Genomic DNA, 10,546 nt, shown 5'->3' with positions numbered 1-10,546 from the left:
CCTGTCTATAAAAGGGGGCACTTGGTGTTTTGGCAGGACGATCTGGTGTTGCATCATCGGTCAGTGCAGATAATGTGATTAGGCAGTATTGATCCAGCATCATTATGATATATCAGCTCCTTTTGGCATCTTCTCCCCGACTCTGTGGGTGAAAGCCTCAATGAGCCAAGCTGCTGTGACGAAGTGTGTTTGAACCCAAACCACAGCATCCTGACACTAACCGGGTGGTTTACGGTGACTAAACTTTACCAGCACGTGGACAAAAAAAGAAAAAAAATCCAAAGAGACACAAACCAGAGTGTGGTGCCTAACAAGCCTAAGATGTATGCCAGGCCATCCCTCCGGTCTGCGCAGACACTGGGGCTGTGGACGCCGTGCTGCAGCAGAGTGGGCCTCAACACGCAAACAGGACCTGAATCATGTAAGCAGTTACAGTGTTTCAGCTTCGTGTGACTGAGGAGGAATGACAGTCTGGGCCGTGTTCAGTCCAACACAGAGAACACACGGTTTTAGACTACAATATGCTCATTTTTGATGAACACACTGTTGATTATTGCACCATCGTTACACGTGTACGAGTCTGTTAATCATTCGACTCTCAGCCGTGATAATGACGTTCCTGTGAAACCGCTGTAAATCTTTTAAAAGGTGGACGTTGCACCTTCAGTATAAAAGCGCTGCAGGACAAGGCGACAGCTGCCAGTAAGAGCGCTGTTGCCTCTTCTTTTAAATGTATTTATGTGTGAATCTGTAGCAGCAACAACAATGTTACACCACACAATAAAAGCATTATTTTCTTTCTTTCTATGAAGCTTTTATTCTGACATGAATGCACGAAAGAACTCCAACAGCTGCTCCGTCACCGACATGGCCTTTCTGCAGAAAGCTCTGACCCGGCAGCACAGTCGTCCAGCTCACTCCAGGCACAAAACATCAATACGGGAGCAAGAAAAGTGAGCGTGAGGCCACGGACGGTGTAACGAAAGAAGAGAAACAAGCTGCACGTTCAGGCGCGCTGCATTTTGAGACAGAAGCGTCCAGTTCGTATTTCCCACCAGTGATTCTGCTCTCATTCTAAGGGAATCTCGAGTTCATTAATGTCAAATATCCAACAGTGCAGCCCTGCTCATCTGACCCCGACCCTGAAACAGTTAGCCCGGCTTTGTCTGGAGATCCAAACCTGTGACAGTCTACCTGACATCCTGCATACAGCTGGAGTCATCGTATCCCCCATCGGTCACTGAACTCAAGCTTCCCGTTGCTCTTTCTAGACATCACCCACTTTAATGAACATCTGGATATGAACTTTTAGTGCACATGCATGCTGGCCTGCAAATGTGACGCTAGCCTTCAGCGCAGTGATCACATCTGCTGCTCATTTGAGGGTGGTGATTTCCAGGCTGCAGTGTCTGTTGAAGGAGCGAAGCACTGGACCATCACAGCATCCAGCCCTGTGTTTATCTCTGACTCTCAAATAAAAACCTCCCAGTTCCTGTCTGCTCAGACGCTCCAATCCGCAATCTGCTTGGCTCCATTTGACTTTCCCCTGCTCCTCTTTTACCGCCAAGATGCGATGCCCCATCTGTTTATGGCCTAATGACAGATGTGGTCCTCAGGAGGCAGAGCGAGGGATGTGAGGAAATCAGCTGGGCCAAATTATTTAGCCACAAGCTGGAGAGTGGCCACAGAAGCTCATCTTGTCTTTTCCCTTGGGGTCTGAACACATGCTGACACAGCCTGTTTCATGCTCACCAACATTATACACTATCTGTTTCCATGACAAAGGATTTCTTTGTCCATGGCGCCACCTAGCGGCAAATGAGGGGAACTGAGCGGGCTGCTGCATGAGCTAAAATCATGTCGGCAGCAACCAGCGCTTATAAACAGCACTTATAAACAGCACTGATTCTGACAGCAATCACAAGACTACAGTCAATGAAGTCTAAGTGTCAAAGTTACAGAGCATCTTATCTTGACTTTAAACAGGAAATGCATGTCCTGTCCTCTTCCTCCTGAGCGTCCACACTTTGTGCATCACTCCAGTCACATGCGCTCACCTGCTGCTGCCATAGATGCACCTGCTACGTTTTTCCACAAATATCTGATAAGCCAATCACATGGCAGCATTAGGATATACTGACTTAGCATGAAGAGATGCTAAAGTTCAAACTAGCAGAGAGTGATTAAGGTGGCTTTGAACATGGTGTGGTTATCGCTGGTACTGAGAAATTCAGTAACTGGTGATGTACTGGGATCTTTCCACCCCAAAGTCATTGGGGTTTACAGAGAATGGTTTGAACAGAGGAGATATCCAGGAAGTAGCAGCTCTCTGATGCCAGAGGTTAGAGAAGGATGGCCAGAGTCCTTTGAGCTGACAGGAAGGCAGCAGTACCTCACGTAAACACACGTCATACTCCGAGTACAGCTGAGACCACAGGAGGTGCTGCTGTGGCAGCTGAGGGCAGGAAACTGAGTTAATAACATTGTTAGTAGCTGTGAATGGCAGCTGCTTGATTTCAGCACATTAGATAACCATGAGTCTGTGAAGGTTCTCAGTCATCCAGGTCATCGTAGTCAAAGGAGCTTGCAAAGAAAAGCGTCTGGACTTCTTTAAGTTGCTTGAAGACGTTTTCGCCTCATGAGCTTTCCTCTGACCCACACGGCTTCATGTAAACGTGAGTTTGAGCTTTGTATTTGTGCACGTCACACACAACCCTGAATCAAGTTATATATATAAACATATCTCCAAGTTGGGGTGGTGGTTAGCACTGTTGCTTCACAGCAGGGAGGTGCTGTGTGACTCCTCCACCTGCCTTTCTGTGGAGTTTGCATGTTCCCCTGCTGCTCCCACAGTCTTAGGACACGCAGGGTTAGCTTTGTTGGTTTGAATCCAAATGGTTGTGTGTCTGTGTGTGTCAGTCCTGTGGTGGCTGGGATAGTTTCATATCGTAAAGACTCTAGAATAATACAGAGGAATCCCCAATAATCAAACAGCCACCTGTGAGCAAGTACTTGGTGACAGTGGGAAGGAAAACTCCCTTGAACCAGGCTGAGGGAGAAGCAGCCAGTGTGCTGTAGTATATGTGACACATTTACCTGTCGAGTGTATTTGATCATGATGAGTACAAGCCAACATATTTGTGTATACATGCATCTTTAATACCTGCGGTTTTACAGACTTGTTTCATCTATAAACACCTTGTTGTGCGTTAGTGCGTCATGTTTGGTTGTTTGGGACTTTTGGACTCAGTTATTGGTTACCGTGGAGCGGCTGCAGAGCAGGTCACCTACTAATTGGATGGTTGGTGGTTCGATCCCTGCCAAGCATCCTTGGGCAAGATCCTAACACCAAGCTGCTCTCTGATGCATCCATGGGAGTGTGAATGCACAGCACGATTTAAGAATCGGTCCATCGAGCATCTCTTCAATGATGGAACGACACGGCAGAAATAAAACGCCATGCTACAGTGCTGTCAACAGTCCTATGCTGGTCACAAACGGTGCTTTCTAGAATAAGTTGGCCTGTTCACACAGACCGATGCCGCCATGATGGCCCGGGCCAGCATGCAGGTCCTGTTGTTTCTCTGAATTCATGCAGGAAAAAAAGGTCAGCAAACACATCGTTAGTGCACTTTAAGTTTATTCATCACATGCAGAGCAGTTTAACAACATGGATACTGAGGACACGTTGTGTGTTATTGATCAGGATTTTAATCAGTGCTTGAGAGAGAACTGCATCTGTTCAATCAGCAGAAAAGAAATGCTGTCTACAGCAAGCTTTGCTTTCAAAGCTCTGTTATGGACTGAGAGACGCTTCTGATCTTCAGTAGCTGCCCTCGTGTCGTTCTTCAGCCCAAGCCTTTGACACCAAACACATTTCATAGTAGTTATTTTCAGCCTGAAGCAGAGGATTTGATGTGTTGTTGAAGGCAGCGCTCCGTGAGAGCTGTGCTTCCAAACCATTTACAGGCTGACGTTACAATGACCCCGGCTGCATTTCTTTCAAATGAGTAACAGCCTGACATGGTACGTTTCTAGGAATCTAGATTTTGATTAACTTTTTACAGCGTGCGTATTTATGACAGCAGGCCAGCATCGTGAAGCCCGCTCACGTTTGGCCAAACGAGGGAGTGAACAGAGATTTGGATGAAGGCACGAACTATGAAATATTGGTTCTGAATTCTTGCTGAAGCTGTCAGACCAACAGGCAACACAGCAGGTGCTGATCTGCACGAGCGCTGACAGACGCCGCGTGCTCTTTAAAGCTGGGCAAGGTAACTGTGCCGGCTGGCAGCTGAAGACAGCAGCGAGGAGAAGCTCAAACACTGAAGGGTGATGTCAGCAGGCCGCACGTGCACAGAGTTGATCCTTCATGTCATCAGGTGTGCGAGGAAGAAAGGAGGCGAGTTCTTGTGGTTCAGGCTATAACATGAAGCACTGCGACATGGAAATGTATTATGTCAGTGAGAGGAGGCTTTACAGGAGCCAATCGGATGGTCGAGTCGCTCTTACACACAACATAAACTAACCTCAGCATGAAACCGTCTGCTTGTTTTCTCCTCAATAAAAGATTCTCCAACCAGCTCACGGGTGGCTGTTGGGTTTGTGATGGAGGCTCCACCAGGAACTTCCTTGTAGTTTGGATGAAAATACCAACATTTGCTAACTAGCTAACTAACTAACTAACTAACTAACTAACTGACTGACTGACTGACTGACTAACTAACTGACTGACTGACTGACTAACTAACTGACTGACTGACTGACTGACTAACTGACTGACTGTCTTTGCAGCCAGTTTCACAGTAGCGCCTACTCGGCAGCTGGGTGTGGGATCCACATTTTCCCTGGTAAACAGGAGTTTGCAGAGCGACCTGTGTGACTCGGGCTTGCTGCTGCTGTTATTTTCAAATATGGAAGTATTTGAAAATAATTTTAGTATTTGAAAATGGAAGTTTCAAGTATGGAAACTATAAAGGGCGGAGCCACCATGTTACCCAGTCACAAAGACGCCGTCTGCTGGTGAATGTGACGAGAGGAGTGTACCTGCCTGAAACTGAGAGACGTCCCTGAGCCCACACATGAATGTTTGTACCACGTCCACATTAGCCCAGATAGATTTGACAACGCTCTGCGTCCACCCTGCGTTTTCACAGAGTAAAATGCGTCATTGTTTTAGAAAGTCTACGTTTGCGCTGTCCACACTGCGACGCAAAATGCTGCGTTTTCAAAACGCTGCGTTTTCCTTGAGCGAAAACGGCGTCTCAGTGTGGACGGGAGGCCAAAACAGAGAGAAAAGCATGCATCAGTGTGGGCGTAGATCAGAGAGCACCCAGTGTGACACTCATCACCACCCAGTGGTCACTCAACAGAATCCAGCTGTGAAGCGCTTCTGCAGCAGTGTGAGGTCACAGATGTGCGTCCTCTCTCTGTAGGTGATGTAACCTGAGCACGAGTCAGTGACAGCTGTGATTTGTGAATACGGTGTCTTTGTGAGATCAGCAGTGGTGTTAAAAACAACGACTGCTTCATCAGAGACCTCTGCTGTGAGCAGCTATGAGATCAAACACAGCCACCCAGAAGTTAAACGGTTCCCGAGACGTTTGGCTGATCATTAATATTATTATTATTAAGAATGTGCTGCAGGTATTTACAGACACATAACCCAGTAACACTGCTAAAGAGAGGCCTGTGGCCTGACTCCCTTCCCAAGGATAAATCACAGTTAATAACTGCCAGACAGGGAAAAAGAAACAATATAAAGAACTTGAAGGAATTCATACCAGCTTCCTGTGCCTCCTGTTAAAAATATTAGGACCTGACAGGGCTCAGTGCGTCGCCTGTGGAGCAGATTTAATGGAATAAATGTCTCACGGCTATAAATAAGTGACCAGGATCAGCGTCTCCTGGAACTGCACCAGCAGGGAGCATCTGCAGAGTTTCACGCTGCAGCCCTGACAGCAGACTTGCTTGGTATTCCTCTTACGAGAAGCTTTCTTTCCTTTGCACGCCATGCCCCACTTCATCATTTCATACTTTGAGTCTGTGCTGCGCTGTCCCAGCAGATCCAGCGTTTGATCCAGAAACCATTAGCTGCTTCCAAAAGCAACATCTCGTCTTCCTGAGCGTCGTTTCCAGTTAAAAATAAACAGCCTTACACAGTCATGATTGGAAGCACACTCTGCTCTGGAGGTAGACAGACTGTTCATGAAGCTGTTTAGGACTCAGATTAGTCGCTGGCAAACAAGTCCCCCACACATCATCTAACTAACAAAGTCAAAGAGAAGGTGTGAGAGCCGCCGTCTCTGATAACAGAAGCTGCTGTAGGAGGCGAGTCTGTCAGTGCTGCTTGTGTTAACATGAGCAGATGTTGCGTTTCCACTCGCTGTCCCTGCCATCACTGCCAGTCGACTAAACGCATCACATGCAGAGAGTGAAGTGCTGAGCTTATTTTAAAGTAGCTGCGGGACTAACATCACTCTCGTTTCCTCCCGACTCGAGGTCATACCCAAAGACGTGCAGTGCAGCAGTGTTTTGCTGCTTTGTGCTTCCTCTCAGACTCACAAACTGTCGACCAGCATAGAAACCAAACATTAAACGTGTATCGTGTGTTTTCAGCAGCATTAAAGGCATTTACAGCACAGACACTTGCATTTAAACACTTCCTGTTAACAGGTGGTGATGTCACAACATCAGAGTCAACATCCACATATTTTGTCCACGTTCAACACACGTTTAAACTAGCTTTGCAAACGAGACAGAAGCAAAGAACATGTGTTCAGTGTGTGTGTGTGTGTGTGCGTGCGTGCGTGCGTGCGTGCGTGTGTGTGTGCGTGTGCGTGTGTGTGTGTGTGTGTGTTAGAGAGCAAGCCAAGTGAAAGTCAGTGTTACTCTGCTCTTTAAAAACATCTCATCTTACAGCAGCACTAATGCGATCACACAGCCTGAACACGCCGAGTGCAGTAGCTGCTGCAGTGTGTGCATGGCAGGGCTCTTAAACTAAAGGAATCTCAGGCAGCTGTGCTCATATTTAACACAGTGCTGTGCAGTTTCCAGTCCTTTGAGCGCCGGTCGGCTCCTCCTGCAGGTGGCGCTCACTGATAGCAGAGGTAGCTGGTGATGAGTTTAGGGACCTCCAGCTGGCCTATGACATTTAGAGCCCTGGTGCCGAGCTTCCTCCTCACTGCCAACCTGCTGAGCTGCTGCAGACTCAGAGGAGAGGCTGAACACGGGGAAAACATGTCAAATCTCTGTTCATAACACATGCAAATGATAATATGACATTTTTCACAAGAACAAAATGACGTGTCAGCCTCTAGAACACTGATTCACTGTGAGAGTAAAGCTGAGCAGCTGTGCATCAGAATGTTATGGCACATGTCAGGTGTCGTCTTTCTGACGCTTCGTGGAAGTGAAAATGATCCTCTCGTGCCTCCTGCTGGTGCTGCACACTCATGAAACTTACTCTCATAAGACTGTAGGCAGGCTGCAGAGGGAGAGCCCGGCGTGGTGTAGTCCACGGGTCTCCTCTCGTGTTGATCTCGAGCGTAGATGTTGGCTCCAAACTCCACCAGCATCTCGATCGTCTCCACCCGCATGCTTTTAGCAGCGTGGTGCAGCGGAGTCTCGTGCAGCCTGGCGGCGTTCACTTTAGCGCCTACGCAGAACAGAAACATCTAAGCCTGAAGGAAGACGTCGGTGTGGTTATTTAACACATGGTTGCACCGCGGCGGTGCGTGCCGGGCATCAACACAAAGCTCAGTTTCTCAGGGGGGCAAACATTACTGACGGAGGTGCTTTTTGTTCTTTCTGGAGCATTTCTGTGATTGTGTGCCAATAATGTCTGAAGAACACTCGTGCTTTTACCAACAGCATGTTGGAAACCTCTCTCTGCTCCTCACACACCTGTGGCATCAGGACGAAAATCCTGTTGCCTCGTTCTCGTGGTCCCAAAGTTCACACTCCCAGCGTGACCAGCAACAGTACCCACCATCCTCTTACGGCTCAAAATGTGTTCTCATCTGCTCCTTACACCTGCTGGTCTACAGTTGGCACGCTGACTGTAAGGTAGCTTATACTGTGTTGTACTCTGTGTTTGATTCATCCTACTGTGCAGACCCTCACCTGCATTGAGCAGCTCTCTAACACAGTCCGTGTGCTCGTTAGCACAGGCCGCGTGCAGCGGGGTGCCGTGGTAAAGGTCATACGCCTCCAGACAAGCTCCCATGGAAATCAGCAGCTTCACACACTCAGAGTTTCCTGAAATACAAACATATATAAAATTAACCTTTATTTTCCAAAAACACAGACAAAAGCACAACACGCGACACTCTCACCTCCCATGCAGGCCTCGTGCAGGGGTGAGGCTGTGCGGGAGGTGAGGGCAGGGTTCGCCTTGGCACCGTACTGCAGCAGAAGCCTCACACACTCCAAACTCCCAGCTGAACAGGCATCACACAGCGGGGTACTTCCATCCACATTCCTTGCATCCACCTGACAGCATCATGGGGAACAGAGTGTTTTCCATCAAGCCATTTCTACTTGTTTGATCTACAGCTTGACCGACTGTAGATCACATTACTGCGCCTGTGACTCACCTGAGCTCCAGCCTCAAGCAGCAGCTGCACACACTTGGCCTGTCCGTGGAGGCACGCCTCGTGCAGCGGTGTGATGGAATCCACGGCCACCATGTTGACCGAGGCTCCGCCCTGAATGAGCTCCTCCAGTTGGGAGGCCTGGCCGAGCGACGCTGCCTTGTGCACCTCTGTTCGCTCCGCCCAGCAGCCTGCAGAGGAGCACGTCAGGAAGAACTGGAACCTCATCTCATTTACAGCAGCTGTTCTGCTGGGGTTTCTCAGTTTGCATGTTGCCTGTGCAACACCTATACACTCGCAGACCCGGGGCTGAACGCAGAGACGAACACACCAGGACAAGCCTGGACAAACCTGGACAAGCCTGGACAAGCCTGGACAAGCCTGGTGTGTCCTTAGGAATCTTGAAGGACTGTTTACAGAAATCAACATGCTGTAAAAGTTGCTTAATCTCTTCTAACAGTCATTTCAAAACCTCCCACTCATTCACCTCTACAGCTTCCAAAACACTTTGTGAAAGATTTCAACAGTTTCTACTGGAAAAATATCAGATTTGAGGTACTGGTCCCTACTGGGAGTGTCGTTCCCTGCTGCTGTAAACCAGTGTGAGCCTGTGTCTTTGTCAGTGTTAAGTGAAGCGTACGTGTAGGCTCACATCCGTCTGCTCCCAGGTGTTGCCGGCTAAATCTAAACTTCACATCACTTCCACTTTCCCACGCTCTCAACCTGTTTGTGACATCACTATTCTAGTCCAATCATCTTTCTCTTGGCCTTCTTCGGGCCAATCAGCATTCACGCCGTGTACTTTAGATCTCACCGCGCATCTTTGGGAACCCCTGTTTTTCTGATGCTTGTAGCCGACACTCACAGTATCCTGCTATGAAGGCTCGAGCATTGTGGCCATTAAGGGAACTGCTCCACAGTGGTTTAAGTCTTACTTTATGAACAGGAGCTTCTCAGTCCAGATAGATGCTTCTTCCTCAGCTGCAGCACCTCTTACTTGTGGAGTTCCTCAAGGATCCATCCTAGGGCCACTCTTATTTTCCTTATATATGTTGGCTCTAGGGTGGATTTTTATTTTAAATATAATATCTCTTTCCACTGCTTTGCTGATGACATTCATAAAAAAAGAAAAACAAGTCTTGGACGCAGCGTTTTCAGTGGGAGAAACGTTTCATCACTCATCCAAGTGACGTTGGATCCCAAAAGGTTGAACAGAATCAGCTTTTTGGGATTTACTTACCTGGATGTCTGAGCATGCATGAAGACAACTCTGTGAAACTGTTATCGGACTGTCTTGCTGATATAAAAGTCTGGATGAACTCAAACTTCCTCCACCTTAACAATAGCAAAATGGAGGTTATGGTATTTAGGAGATCTTTCCAAAACCATCTTGAGCGCTTTGTTGTTCACTCCTCTGTCAGGTATCTTGGCATATTCTTTGACAGCTCCTTTAAATTCACAAAGCAAATAAGCTTTATTCAGCTATGACTTCTTGCTAAGGTAAAGCTTTATTTTCTTCCTAAGGATTTTGACAGATTGAGCCACGTTTTTATATCAACTTGCTTACTGATTACTGCAGTTCCCTTTATGTTGGTGTCCTGGTGTATTTTAGTGTTTTTGCTCTATAAATAAAGTGGACATATATAAACATATATGGAATTAGTACTTTTCAAGCTTTGCTACCACTCAGTGACCACTGCGTGATGGTCAGTGTGTGTGTGTGTAATTCTAAGAGCCGCATTAACTTTTTCCTGTTTTTACTTAGCTTGCATCCACACCTGAGGCCAGGTTTGAGTTTCTTGGCACCCTTTGTACCAGGTCTGCCACTACTGCACATTCACCCAGTGTATATACTGTGTGTGTGTGTGTGTGTGTGTGTGTGTGTGTGTGTGTGTGTATATATATATATGCACATGTATATATATATACACACATGTATATATATATATGCA

General features: G+C 47.3%; 1 protein-coding gene across 2 annotated transcripts in view; it reads right to left on the bottom strand.

The window, feature by feature from the left end:
* Positions 1–6,827: 6,827 nt before the first annotated feature.
* The window catches only part of LOC102192232 (ankyrin repeat and SOCS box protein 13-like), a 5,771-nt gene continuing 2,052 nt past the window's right edge, over positions 6,828–10,546 (bottom strand). Inside the window, exons 2-6 of one of the 2 annotated variants that reach the window (XM_005742623.1) lie at positions 8,598–8,785; positions 8,337–8,493; positions 8,125–8,259; positions 7,466–7,657; positions 6,828–7,222 (exon numbers count right to left, since the gene is read on the bottom strand). In XM_005742623.1, coding sequence (XP_005742680.1) covers positions 7,095–7,222; positions 7,466–7,657; positions 8,125–8,259; positions 8,337–8,493; positions 8,598–8,785 — 800 coding nt within the window. In that variant the 3' untranslated portion in view covers positions 6,828–7,094. The other variant, XM_013913253.1, reaches the window with a different exon arrangement.

This window comes from Pundamilia nyererei, unplaced genomic scaffold (genome assembly GCF_000239375.1).
Source record: "Pundamilia nyererei isolate P.nyererei 1_Seehausen unplaced genomic scaffold, PunNye1.0 scaffold00122, whole genome shotgun sequence".
Taxonomy (NCBI): Eukaryota; Metazoa; Chordata; class Actinopteri; order Cichliformes; family Cichlidae; genus Pundamilia; species Pundamilia nyererei.
This window is presented reverse-complemented; position numbering and strand designations above follow the sequence as displayed.